General features: G+C 36.2%; 1 protein-coding gene across 8 annotated transcripts in view; it reads left to right on the top strand.

Annotated features, from left to right (window-relative positions):
• The window catches only part of SMCO2 (single-pass membrane protein with coiled-coil domains 2), a 30,883-nt gene extending 16,928 nt beyond the window's left edge, over positions 1 to 13,955 (top strand). For all 8 annotated transcript variants that reach the window (XM_070271105.1, XM_005610995.4, XM_005610998.4 and 5 more), the window contains exons 6-10: positions 3,442 to 3,532; positions 6,416 to 6,472; positions 8,007 to 8,063; positions 9,340 to 9,518; positions 13,696 to 13,955. In XM_070271105.1, coding sequence (XP_070127206.1) covers positions 3,442 to 3,532; positions 6,416 to 6,472; positions 8,007 to 8,063; positions 9,340 to 9,518; positions 13,696 to 13,894 — 583 coding nt within the window. In that variant the 3' untranslated portion in view covers positions 13,895 to 13,955. The remainder of the gene's footprint in view (positions 1 to 3,441; positions 3,533 to 6,415; positions 6,473 to 8,006; positions 8,064 to 9,339; positions 9,519 to 13,695) is intronic.
• The last annotated feature ends 580 nt before the right edge of the window (positions 13,956 to 14,535 follow it).

Consider the following 14,535-nt stretch of genomic DNA (forward strand, 5'->3'; position numbering starts at 1 on the left):
TATGCATTTTGGGGAAACACAAATATGCAATCCATCACAGGTAGACATCAAAGTTCCTTTTTTAATTTTTTTGCATGTGTATATCCCAGGATTCCTTTCTTTTTTCTTTTTTTGGCATATATATATCCAATTGTTACATCAACGTTGGTTGATAAGAGTTTACTTTCTCTATGGAATTACTTTGCACCATTGTCAAAAATCAATGGGTCATGTATGTGTGATTCTATTTCTGGATTCCATATTCTGCTCCATTTATCTAAATGTCTGTTTTTTCATTAATACCACAGTGCCTTGATTACTGTAGCTTTATATTAAGTCTCGAAATTAGGTATGAGAGTTATTCAATTTTGTTCTACTTTTTCAAAATTGTTTTGGCTATTCTAATTTTTTTGTTGTTTTCCATGTAGATTTTAGAATAAGCTTGTCAATCCTGCTGTGATTTTGATTGGAACTACCATTAATCTATAGACAAATTTGGGAAGAATTAACATTTTAGCAACATTGACTTTTTCAAGTCATGAACACAGTATTTCTATTTATTTAGGTGTTTGATTCCTTCCACCAGTGTTGCATAGTGTTCAGTGTACAAATATTTCACATTTTGTTAGATTTATGCCTAAGTATTTCAAGTTTTGATTTTATTATAAATGGTACTTTAAGTTTTTCAATTTCTAATTGTTAATTGCTAGTATATAGAAATGTAATTGATTTTTGTATGCTGACTTTGTGTCTTGTGACCTTGCTAAACTCATTTATTAGTTCCAGTATTTTTTGTAGGTTATTTGAGATTTTCCACACAGATAATCATGTCATCTGCAAATAGAGACAGCTTTATATGTTCCTTTTTTCATCTTTATGTTTTGACTTCCTTTTGCTGCCTTATTATATTGCCTAGAACCTCTAGCACCTTATTGAATAGGAGGGGTGCCGGCAGACACATTTACCCGGTTCTCAATCCTACAAGGAAGGCATTAAGTGTGATGCTGTCGTTTTGTTTTGTTTTTTAAAGATGCCCTTTCTCAAATTGAGAAACCTGAGATTTCTACTCCTAGTTTACTGAGGGAGAGGAATTTCTATTCCAAGGTTACTGAGATATTTTTAAAATCAGGAATGATACTGAATTTTTTCAATAGTTTTTGCTGCATCTATGAATGATCACGTTTCTTTATTTGTTTAGAGTCTCTTGATATGTTGAATTATAATGACTGATTTTGAATGCTGAACCAGCCTTGAATTTCCAGAATAAATGCCACTTGGTCATCATATATTATCCTTTCTACATATTTTTGGATTCAGTTATCAAAACGGAATTTTTACATGTATGTTAATGAGAGATATTAGCCTGTCTTTTTTTTCTTGTAATGTCTGGTGTTAGTATCAGAACAATACTTGCCTCAAAGAAAAAATTGGGACGCTTCCTGCCTGTTCTATTTTCTGGATGAGTTTGTGTAGAATTGGCATAATTTCTTCCTTAAATATTTGGTTGAATTCATCAGTGAAGGCATATTGCCTGGAGATTTCATTGTGGTAAGATTTTTAACTACAAATTTAATTTCTTTAATGATAGTAGGGCTACTCAGGCTACGGAGCTCTTGAGTATGCTTTAGCGATAGACAGTATCTTTCAAGGAACTTGCCCTTTTTATGTAAATTGTCAACTTTATTGGCTAAAATTACTAATATTTTATTTTGAAATAATTATAGATTCATAGGAGGTTTCAAGGAAATATATAGGATAGTCCCATGCACCCTTCTCTCAGCCTTTCCAAATGGTAACATCTTGCCCACCTCTAACACACCATCAAAATCAAGAAATTGACATTGGTACTATCAACAAAGCTCATGCAGACTTCACCAGTTATATGTGCACTCATGTGTGTGTATGTGTGTATATAGTTCTATGCAATTTTAGCATATGTGTAGCCTTGCATAACCACCATCAAAATCAAAATTCTCAACTGTACTATTGCACATGACTCTTTTGTGTTACCCCTGTATAGCCACAACCATTCCCTCCCACCCACCCCTAATCCCTGGCAACAACAAATCTTTTCCACATAACTATGATATTTCATGAATTTTACACAAATAAAATCATGCAGTATGTATCCTTCTGAGATTGGCTGTTTCACTGCGTATAATTTCCTTGAGATTTATCCAAGTTATCGCATGTATTAATATAAGTTCCTTCCTTTGCATTGCTGAGTAGTATTCCATAGTATGGAGATATACATGGTTTGGTTAACCATTCACCCACCAAAAGACAATTTTATAATTTCTAGTTTTTGGCTATTATGAATAAAGCTACTTTGAACATTCACGTACAACTTCCTGTGTGAAAATAAGCCTTTATTTCTCTGGGATAATTGCAAGAGAGCATAATTGCTGAGTCATATGGTAAGTCCATCTTTAGTTTTGACAAGAACTGCCAAACTATTTCCAGAGCGTCTGTACCATTTTACATTCCCACCACCAATGTATGAGTGATCCAATTTCTCCACATCCTCACCAGCATTTGGTGTAATCTCTATTTTTTACCTTAGCCATTCTGATAAGCTTGTCGTGCTATCTCATTGCATTTTTTTTTGAGGAAGATTAGCCCCGACCTAAGACCTGCTGCCAATCCTCCTCTTTTTGCTGAAGAAGACTGGCCCTGAACTAACATCCATGCCCTCCACTTTATACATGGGACGCCTGCCATAGCATGGCTTGACAAGTGCTGTGTAGGTCCACACTTGGGATCTGAACTGGGGAACACTGGGCCACCGAAGTGGAACGTGCAAACTTAACGGCTGTGCCACTGAGCCAGCCGCACTCTCATTGCATTTTTATTTGCATTTCTCTAATGGCTAACGGTGCTGAACATCCTTTCGTGTGTTTATTTACCATCTATATATCTTCTTGGTGAAATGTCTATGCATGTCTCTTGTTCATTTTCTAATTAGACAATTTTTTTAATGTAGAGTTTTGAGAGGTTTCCATATATTGTACATATAAGACCTTTGCCAGATATGTGACATGTAAATCCATTTAACAGTCTTTGGCCAGGCAAAAGTTTTAAATTTTGATGAAGTCCAGTTTATCAATGTTCTCTCTTATATCTAGTGCTATTGGTGTCAAGTCTAAGAACTCTTCCTGGTCTTAGGTCCCAAAGATTTTCTGTGTGTTTTTCTAGAAATTTAACTAAGCTTCCATTTTAATTATTTTAATTTTCTGCTCCTATATCCAGTTAGGCCTTCACTATTATCTAGATAATTTAGAGTGGTTTTTACTTTCTTGATTTGCATTTATGGCTTTCCATTCCAACACAATCACTGCCCAAGAGTCCTCTTGTGTAGGAACAGGATTTCACTTTTGAAAGATCAAAAGATGAAAAAAGATTGTCCATTGGGTGATTTCTCTTAATCCACCGGACTTAGTCCCTCTCTTGGTCTATTTGCAGCTTAATAAATGAGGTGATGTCCCTGGAGGGCCAAATTGAAAAGCTGGAGTCACATCAGGACCTTAACCCTGATCAGGGGACAAACATCGAGGTAAGCTGGAAGGTTGGAAAAGACAAACTGGGAGGCTGTGGGGACGCTGACCCCTCTTCCCACCCCTTCTATAATTTATCAGGTCATAACAGGAATTAAAACCCACCTTCTGTTGCAAGGAGGAGTGCTTTCTGGCGGTCAGTTCTGAGTACTTTTCGCCTGGGTACCACCAATTCTATTCTCTGACAATACAAAAAGGCAAGACTTGTCTATTCTACCTAGAAACGCAGTCAGACAAATTTGATAGGCTTGATGCCGTCTTAAGATAATGATGAGAACCTTAAGGGAAAATTTCTCTTCTTAATCTTTGTATCCCAGCATCTAAAAGCACAGAGATGACATCCAGGAAATACATATTAGTGAAGAACAGCATACTTAGAATGTAAGAGATGAATTTGTGTTTGTCTTCAACGCCTTCATGAAGAGTTCCTGTGTTGGTTTTCACAATCTCCAGTTTTCCTGTTGTTCTGTCTCCTTGCATTTCTCAGAGACTCCTTCCAGAGAAAAGTTTAATTTTCCCTTTTTTAAAGACTCAGAATGTTAGAGCTGAAAAGTAGTGACCAACTTTGGACAAGATTCAGACTTCAGAGCATTGGCTAATAGTTTCTCTGCTAACTGTAGAAGAAAAGACTCTGAAAAAGGAAAAAGTCTGTGTCTAGCTACCTCTTTTCATTGAAATTACCAGCCTCTGTTTTAGCTCAAGCCAAAGGGTTTAAATTAAGTGGATTTTGGAAGAAATAAAGGAGAAATGTCTCTTTTATTGTAGGATGGTAATGTTTCTTTAGACCCCTCACATATTAAAAGCCATGTATAAATTAGCACAGGTTTGTCGTCAAGGAAAAAATTACTTTTTTTCCTTAAAAGATTGGTACCTGAGCTAACAACTCTTGCCAATCTTCTTTTTTTTTTTCTTCTCCCCAAAGTCCCCCAGTACATAGCTATATATTCCAGTTGTGAGTGCCTCTAGTTGTGCTATTTGGGAAGCCACCCCAGCATAGCCTGATGAGTGGTGCCATGTCCGTGCCCAGGATTCAACCGGTGAAACCCTTGGCCACCGAAGCGGAGCGCACGGACTTAACCACTCGGCCACAGGGCTGGCCCCGAAAAAATTACTTTTAACCGTGATTTAGTCCAACATTTTGAAGTTGCAATTCCATTTTGCGCTAGTCGAAATGTCAAGAATTTTTTTCACTATCCTTGGGCTTTGAAATGGCAAACTATGAAAAAAGGGACGAGGACAAAAGCCAAGAAATATTCTGCCTTAGGAAATTTCCTCCAAAAGTCATCCGTATTCCAGGAATGTGGATTTCAGCACGAGGTAGGGGAAGGGAAGGATGAATAACAATAGAATGAGGAGAAAGATAGAGGAGCACAAACATAAATGAAAGTGAAATTTTAAAAAACAAACAAGCAAGGGCTTAGGATAACATGAAAGGAGAAGGCAACACAAATATGTGTGGAGATTCTCTCTACTGGAGATGTACAGTCTTGTCTGCACTTAAAAAAAAAAAAACAGGCACAAACTCCAAAACTAGAAACAGCCTAAATGCCACCAATGGGTGTGCAGATAAACTGTGGTACATGTTACATGATGGAAGACTACTGAGCAATAAAAAGGAACGAACTTATTCATCCAACAACATGAATAAATCCCAAACTCATCATGCTAAGTACAAGAAGCCAGACTCAGAAGATTATATGCTTTATGATTCCATTTATGTAACATTCTGAAAAAGACAAAACTATAGAAACAGAAACTAGATGAACAGTTGCTGGAGTCAAGTGGGGAAACAAAAATGAGGACTGACAAAGGGATCAAGGAAATTCTGGGTGTGATGACAGTACGCGTTTATCAAAAATCACAGCACTGTACACTTACTTATAAAAGGTGAGTTTTACTGTACGTAAATTACATCTCAATAAACGCGACTTTTAAAAACTGACACATCTCTGTCCTCAGTAATTCTAAAGGCTGATGACGAAGGCTGCCTAAAAACAAATGCAGTGCTATAAATGAGTAAGAAACTTTAAACGTAATTGTTACAGATGCAAAGTTAGTAGGGACGGCTGTAGGTTTAATCTGGTGAAGGGAAAAGTGAAGATTGTTAGAAATATATATACAGACAGCAAATAAAGTGTGGGAAAATTAAAGGAGAAATAAGTTAATAAAATTAAAATAATCTCACATGCATTGGCTCATTTATTTCTCTTGAAGAAATAGAAGGACTCAGAAAGGCATGAAAGGGGAAGGAGGGAAAAATTGGTAAACTTATTTTAAAAAAAAGAAACAAATGTATTTAAAAGACCTTTAATTGAGGAAAAGACTTTGAGGTGTTGCCTGAAATTGAGCCCCTGAGTTTACAAAGCTTTCTAAAGTCTCCATACAAACATCCAGACTTTCATTCTGAAACTGACTCCTATCTCAGTTATCTTTGATATAATAATCTCTGATAAGTACTATATAAAAATGTTTACAATGTAAATAAACTAGGGCACCAAGTGATTATCACACCACAGCTCCTTTCTAGATAATTAAATCACACAATGCAGGAGTTGGTGATGAATAACTTGGTAGAAGAAGGGTGTAGACCATGCATTCTCTGGAAGAGTTTGAGGGCAAATACTCCTATTACTTGTATCCAAACAGCACGATGACTAGCTCAATGGCCCGTTACGTAGGATGTGGCCAACAATATCTTGTTGATCTGATTTAATGTTGATTTTGGAGATCAGCACTCAGAACAGTAAGGAAAAAAATAGCTTCTATTAAATCTGAAACTTTTTGATCATGAATGAGCTTTCTCCTAAAAATCATTATTTGTTTTGTTTCAAGTCCATGCATTGTTCATTATAACTTTTGTTTTATGCCCTTTTGTTTTAAAGGAGAAGATCATGGAAATTAAAAAGCAATTAGGAGAAATCGCTAACGAAATTGTCCAGGTAACAATAAAATGGATTTATAACTAAGGAAAAAAACAGTTCTTCAAAGAAATCTCAGTTTAAGAGAATTTAGTGAGTGGAATCTAAAATTTGGTGAAAGATGAAAGACTTGGAATTTCAGACCTAGAAGAGAACTTACTGTCATTTAGTCTATACTTTCATTTTCAGAAAAGAAAAATGTGACTCAGAATGATGAAGTGACTTTTCGACATTTCCAGATGAAAAGAATCTGTCCTGCTCTTGCTCTCTCATTTAAAAAATAAAAAAATTATAAATATTTATTTATATATATATATATATATATACACACACACACACTCATATACATACAATATACCGGCATATATTTTTTCTCCTAGCAAAAGTGCTATTTTAATAATAAAATGCTTATTTTAATAATTAAAACCTTATAGAGCTATTTCATATTAAAAATGAAAATCCTACTCCCTCAAAGATAAACATGATGAACTTTTTAGTATATTTATATTCTTCCAAATTTTTCTACATTGTTGTTATTGTTTTAATGGAATTATATTATACACATTGTTTGGCAACTTGCTTTCTTTCACTTAGCATTTTTTCCTTCAACAACTTCCTATGCCAGTAAGTGTCATTGTACCTTTTCCTCTTCACTTCTGATATAATCAGGATTTGATTTGGGGATTTGTTAAATTTATTTTGTTGGATGTTTGGGCTGTATAATCAATATTTGCCATTACAGACTATGCCTCAGAAATCCCTATCTTTGCTTGTTTTTGAAAGTACTTCTTTAAGACTCAGTTTCTAGAAATGGCGTCTCTGGAACACATCTTTCTTGAATCCCGGAGCACCATTCTTCGTGCTACAGCCTTGCTTCTCACGGCATCCTGCAAGTCTGTTACGGGATGATTAATTAAAAACCTTTAACAGCAGTATTTACTCCTGACATATGTGCAACTGGCACTCATGTCTCAGAAGGGGATGGTTTGCTTTCAGCCTGTGTCTCGATCTTCCTGATAGAAACCAACCCAAACCATCTGTTATCTCTGCCTGACAGCCTATAGGAGACATGGGAAGGAAAGAGGAACCAGACACTTTTCATGGACACTTTTCTTTTGCTAAGCCATAGGCCTGAAAATTCAAGCTAACATAGTGAGGACATACGTTTATATCTTATAAATTTTAAAATATTTAAAATATATACAATTTTCTTTTTTTCTCAGAAACACACCAAGTTTCTTCAACTGGGGACCTGGTGGAAGGTTTCTAAAGAAAAAGTAATGAATTGAGAGAAAGATGACTTATAATCAGATGCTATTGTGTCAATGTATGCTTCCAAAGTATTGAAAATAATTTTATCAATCTTTTGGTTATTCCTCCTGCAATTTATCATGATGACACTGTGAATTTGCTCTAAGAGGAAGGATTTTACTGAGTAAAAAGTTTCAGTGAAGGTATTTCTACAACTAAGTGGTGTCAAAATGAGTGAGATTTTATTGTATAAACTGGAAAAGCAGAATTTTTATTTAACCCAAAATTGTGGGTGTCTTTTCAGGCAGATGCTTGTAATGAAGCTCATGAATTAAAGGAGAAACTCATTGAAAGAATAGAGGTAAGAGGGGCTGGCCCAGTGGCATAGTGGTTAAGTTTGTACACTCAGCTTCAGTGACCTGGGGTTCATGGGATCAGCTCCCGGGTGCTGACCTACACACTGCTCATCAAGCCATGCAGTGGCAGCGTCTCACATACAACATAGAAGAAGATTGGCACACATGTTAGCTCAGGGCCAATCTTCCTCACCAAAAAAACCCCACAAAAACAAATAGAGGTAAGATTTCAGTTATACAAGTTCAAGTAAGGATAACATGAAATGATTTAAATCTAAATACAGGAGTAATTCTTTCCATAAGAGTTGAGAGTGCATCACATACTGGTCTCTTTTTAGCCATATCACCTTCTTCTCTCCCCCTGACTTTTTACTTTGAGTCAACAGAACATCTCACAGGTCTGGTGTACTCCCAACCTCTCCCATACCTGTGCTGCTTCTACATCTCCTCCATCTGTAGCTTATCCTCCACGGCTACACATTACCCGTTCTTCAGGCTCAGCTCAGAGGTCATGTCCTCTTCCAGACCTCCCCTAATCTCCCCTAGCCAGAAAATGACTCCATCTCTGAACTCCTTTCTCCAAAACCTTATACATTGGGGTCAATGAGAAACGGTGAATGAAACAATGAATGAAGGAATCAACCTGTCACCTGCTCAGCAGTGCCTAATCATCCCACCTATCCAGAGCAGGTGTCCCACCACCAAACCTCCACTACTCTGTCTCATCACCTTATATATTCCCTCTTTAGCATGTACGTTAATCTATAGTAGCTAATGTATATTTATATGTGTGTTTAGTTGTTTATTGCTTGTCCCACGGTTCTCATAAATGCACGTGTAATTCTTCGTCTAGTTTGTTTAAAAATGCACATGCAATGGAAAGCACATTCCTTGTCTATTTTGTTAAGCACTGTCCTAGAATAGTGCCTGGTAGGACTCATTCAGTAAATATGCTTTGCATAGATGAACAAATTGAATAGACGGATTTGGCACAAGGATAATCTCATCTTCCTACATGAATAATCCAGTAGTTAAAGATTAGCATGTGGGTTTTGTTTAATTTTCTACCATGGTGCTACCTCACTCTGCGAATGTGTAAGTCTCCTTCTATTAGGTGAGTATGCACCTGCCAATGACCTGCTCATGTGACCTGCCTGTGATTTACAATGTGGGTCCCTGAGACGTTCCAGAGGAAAAGCGCTCTGCATCATTGACAATAAGACTGGCAGATAGCTAGAATCATTTTTTAAAAATGATAGTTGATTGCTCTTGTTTTTCCAGAACTTTTCCAAGGACATGACTCTGCTGAATGCAAAGCTAGAGATGTACCAAATGCAGGCAGGGAAAACAGACTCTCAGAGTCCCGAAGAAATGGGTATGGAAGAAATGGAGCCTCTGCTTCCTCAGGCTCCACCACCCCCTTTAGTGCAGAACTCTCCTCCCCACATTGCAGTGTGGTGGTAAGTCAGAGAAAGGGCCACTGGGGGCCGGACGAAGGCCCCCAGGTATGGACTATAGTAAGAATGAATTTCTTCAAGGGTTGGCTAAAATTTTGCTTTATCTTATTTTATAAATTATCTATTCATGTTCTTTAAAATCTGTTTTTATTAGAGTCATAGTATTTTTCTTATTGTTTTAGATATAAATCTATTGCATTAGATAGACAAATATAGATATATATTTCTTTCTTATTGCTTTATATAACTATATATATAACTATACAAGTATAACCATGACTATATATATGTATATATATATAAATACATATAATATGCATGTACATATAAAAATATGTATATACATATAAATCTTAAAGGATGATCTCTACAAGCTATGATGCAGCCACCTCCACCAAAAAAACATACCTGCTAAGTGGTTTGAAAGCCTTTGTTAGCTGGACAGTTTGCCTCTCCCTTGTACTTTATTGGAGACATATATATCAGCAAATTCTGATTCTTTGCATCCCTTTCTGAAGATGCCACACCATCATATGTACTACACCCTCAATAGTACCCTCCTCTAAGAAAACTTTTCTGATCCTTTATCCCCAACCACCAACCCAGATCAATTCTTCAGCTCCCTCTTTTGTGTGCACACTATACCTTGCACATAATTCTGTCATAGATCCCACAGCTTATTATCGCAATTAAATTGTTTTAAGTCTGTGTCCTCCTAGTACTCCATGTGCAACTTGAAGGCAGGAATCTTCATCACTTTGGGACATAACATACAAAAGATGTTCATCATGCTCAACAAATACTAAATTAATAAATAAGCGGGGAGGGATATCAATGAAAATGGTGGGGTAAAGATCCCAGAAAATGTCCTCCTCCATAAAATCAATGAGACAACTGAAAAAATTGTCAGAATCAATTTTTTCAGAGCTCTGGAAATTAAGGATTTAGTATCCAGAATATATGAAAAAGTCTTACAACTCAACAACAAAGACAAATAACCCAATTTTTTAAATGAGTAAAGCACCTGAATAGATATTTCTTCAAAGAAGACACACAAATGGCCAAAAAGCACATAAAACGATCTTCAACATCACTGGTCATTAAGGAAATGCAAATCAGAATCACAATGAACCACAATGAGATACCACTTTACATAAGTAAGATGACTATAATTTAAAAGAAAACAATAGCAAGCATTGGAGATGATGTGGAGAAATTAGAACCTTCATGCATTGCTAGTAGGACTGTAAAATGGTGCAGCCACTTTGGAAAACAGTTCGGAAGTTCCCGAAAATGTTAAACATAGTTACCATATGACCCAGCAATTCCACTCCTAGATATATACCCAAAAGAACTGAAAATATATGTCCACACAAAAACCTGTACATGAATGTTCATAGCAGCATTATTCAAAATAGCCAAAAAGCAGAAACAATCTAAATATCCATGAACTGATGAATAGGTAAACAAAATGTGGTATGTCCGTATAATGGAGTATTACTCAGTCACAAAAATGAACGAAGTACTGATCCATGCTACAACCTGGATGAAAACATTATGCTCAGTGAAAGAAGTCAGACACCAAAGGCCACGTATTATACAATTCCATTCATACGAAATGTTCAAAATAGGAAAATCCATATAGATGGAAAGTAGATTAGTGGTTGCCAGGCCTGGGGGTAGAGGGAAATAGGGAGTGACTGTTCATGGGTATGGGTTTTCTTTTTGGGGTGATGAAAATTTCCTGGAATAAGACAGTCGTGATGGTTGTACAACCCTGTGAATAAATTAAAAGCTACTGAATTGTATACTTTAAAAGGTAAACTTTATAATTGTATCTAAATTATATCTAAATTATATCTCAAAAACAAACAGGCGCCGACCCTGTGGCCTAGTGATTAAGTTTGGCACGCTCCACTTTGGTGGCCCAGGTTCGGTTCCCGGGGGTGGACCTACACCACTCGTCAGTGGCCATGCTGTGGTGGCAACCCACGTACAAAATAGAGAAAGATTGGCACACATATTAGCTCAGGGTGAATCTTCCTCAAGCAAAATAAAGGAATATTTCTAACAGATCCTAGCTCAGGGTGATTTGTCCTCAGCAATAAATAAATAAATAAATAAATAAAAATAATTAAAAAGTGAACTGAAGATATTTATTAAAAACAAACAAACAGATAAATAAGGGAATGCCTTTTGATTACCACTTAATTGTGCTATGTGAGTAGATTGTAATTCAGTTAAATTGGTCATCTTTCTTCACATCGTTGCATCCTAGTTAAGATTGCCTCAGACTTTGCCCAGTGTCTTGTCAGAGGACTGCAAATGTGCTGGTTCCATCAAAGCATATTTATACATTATCTTTTTGAGGAGGTTTATCTTGCAGACTTATTCAATCATTATGTATCATTTTTTCTGTTTTTAGCTTCAGATGGTGGCCTCTTCCTGGTATTGTCCCAACCTCCCAGTTTCCTTATAGTGGTCCCCTATGTATTAACCACAAATAATGTGAACATTTTGGAAAGTATTAAAGATGTTATGCATGGCAAGGCTTGAAAAATAAATAAATAGTATTCAAAAGTCAAAAGAATGTTTTTATTCTTTCCAGAAGATAAATTCAAAATGAATAAAATTATTGATGACCAATTTTTGGTTCTACACAGGTGACATCACGAAAAAACTTGTTTTGATTGAGTAGTTATGATGTTTTCCAAAGAAAAATGTCCAAAACTTTAAAAATAAATATTATGCATGTTCTTTTATTTGCTTAATAGTAGAAAATTTAAATTTTTTTAAAGTGATATCATATTGATATGTAAATAAAAATCTAACGATTCAGTAGTGTCAAGAAATAAATCTGAAAGCAAGGGCACCTAGAGTGTTCACTGTAGGGAAAAAAAACCCTGAAGGACACACTCTAGACTAAAAGAAAAACAAACAGAAAACAAGAAAAACTAAAACAAAATAGAGAGAATGAATGAAAGGAAGAAAGGAAGGACAGAAAAAATAAAAAACTTAGCTGATTGCAATATTAGAGTGATGGGATTATAGTTTTTTCATTTCTCTGTTTTCCAAATTACCTGTAATTTAGAAAAATTACTTTTCTCTTAAAAAAGTTAATGTTAAAACGTGTTTCTTTGAAAATGTTCCAGTTTAGTATTTCCAAAGACAACAAGTTTGGGAATTCAGGAAGAATAGTGTTTGTTGACTAGATATGCTTTGGTAGAGTCCTTTTTCTTTTCATAAGAAAGGACAAATCTAGATTTCATGCTCCTTGAGGGCGGGACATCTCTGCTATATTTTAGCAGCCCTTAAAGTCCCTTCCTAATAGAGTATTTATAGAACATTAGCTCTTCAAAAAATGTGTGAAGTAGAAGCAATTATTTGTGTAACTGCCGAGAGACACACAGTGGGGACAATGCCAAGAAACTTTGGCACAAGCTTATAGAATCTACCGAATTGGGTCACAAAATAGATCCACAGCTAGCTTCAACTGGGCTGTAGATTTTCTCTTCTGAAATGTATTATAGATGGTAATTATCTCCAGGGATTGGATTATCTGTGACATTTCTTTTCTTCCTTGTGCTTTTCTGGATTTTCCAGATCTTCTACCCTAATCATGTATTGCATTTACAATTAGAAAATAATAATGCAAGGACTTAAAAGCAAATAAATAAAATACAGTATAGGTACCGCCCAGAAGGAGGAGTCCTCAAAGACTTGACAAAGCTTATATTACTTTATAAGGGTGATTCTAGTGACAGGACAAAATTGGTAATTGAGCCGAATTCCATTTGTTGCGTCATACTTTGTGTCCTGAGGAAAATCTAACTGCTTGTGCCTTTATTTCCCCCCAAAATACACATCATATACCTTACAAGTGAGGTAAACATGGCAATGATCTGCTAGAGTGTGAGAAGAGCATTTCAAAAGAAAGAGCCCCGCAATAGCCAGGTTTCATTGTTTCATGGCTATAGAAGCTTAGATTCCAATGCCAGCCCTAGCATGGACTTACGTGCTCATCTACTCCAAGCTCCTTCTTTTGCAGATGTCAACTGAGGTCAAAGAAGTTTAATTACTTACTTGCAGTTATAAAGCTACCTCGGTGGAGGGGCCAGGAGTCACATCAATGTGGTTTTCTCCAGAATGTTCTTAACACCGATGTTTTCTTTCCTTGTAGGAAACGTGCACTGAGGATTTTCATCACGTTTTATGTCCTTACCTTCACTGGACTTTTATGTTACACACTATTTTTTGATGCTACGTTTATCTTTGAAAGGGTGCTCCCTGCAATGCTTGGGCGCCGCAGAATGTGGGAACTGCGGGAGATTATTGCGCCTTTCTTGAATTTGGAAGTGGAAGACTTGTTACCCTCCTAAAGATACAGAAGTTACTATTACCCTACTGACTTCCTCTCCAATAAAATTCTGGCTGTTCTTATATTATGGCAGTTAACTTATTTTTTAAAAAATACTATAAGATGTTTTGCACAGGACACTGTAGTGATGTGGAAATGGGTCGATCACAAACAGAAAAAATGAAAACAGTTTATCTTTACCCTTATGACTCACAATGACTTCTTGAGTCATTCCACACATTGTTGAAAACATTTGCTTCAAACCACTAACGCCTCTCTTCCCCCAACCCTGAGAACGTTAAGACTATCAGGTATTGGCTTCCTTGGTTATTTCCCCTATTTTGACCTCTGATGTCTCAGAAAAGAAAGCACAGAATTCCTCTTCATCGTTTCCAATTTTCCTTCAATTGGATTGGGGCCATATTTGGGTCTAGTGGACATTTTTTGGTTTTGCTCCCTAATATTTATTTCTCCTTTTGACAACAGCATCCTAATTTTGCTTTGAAAAAACTGTCTTTTCCCAGTGAGTATAATTGCAGGTGGTCTTTCAGTCCATGTCCCCTGTCTTCCTATCAATAAGAGTTGGGAATATGTTGAATCAGACATTCTCTAAGAATGAGAATTTTGAGAAGAATCATACAAAGAAAGGAAATGATTGGAACT

The sequence above is a fragment of the Equus caballus genome, chromosome 6 (assembly GCF_041296265.1).
Source record: "Equus caballus isolate H_3958 breed thoroughbred chromosome 6, TB-T2T, whole genome shotgun sequence".
In the NCBI taxonomy this organism is placed as follows: Eukaryota; Metazoa; Chordata; class Mammalia; order Perissodactyla; family Equidae; genus Equus; species Equus caballus.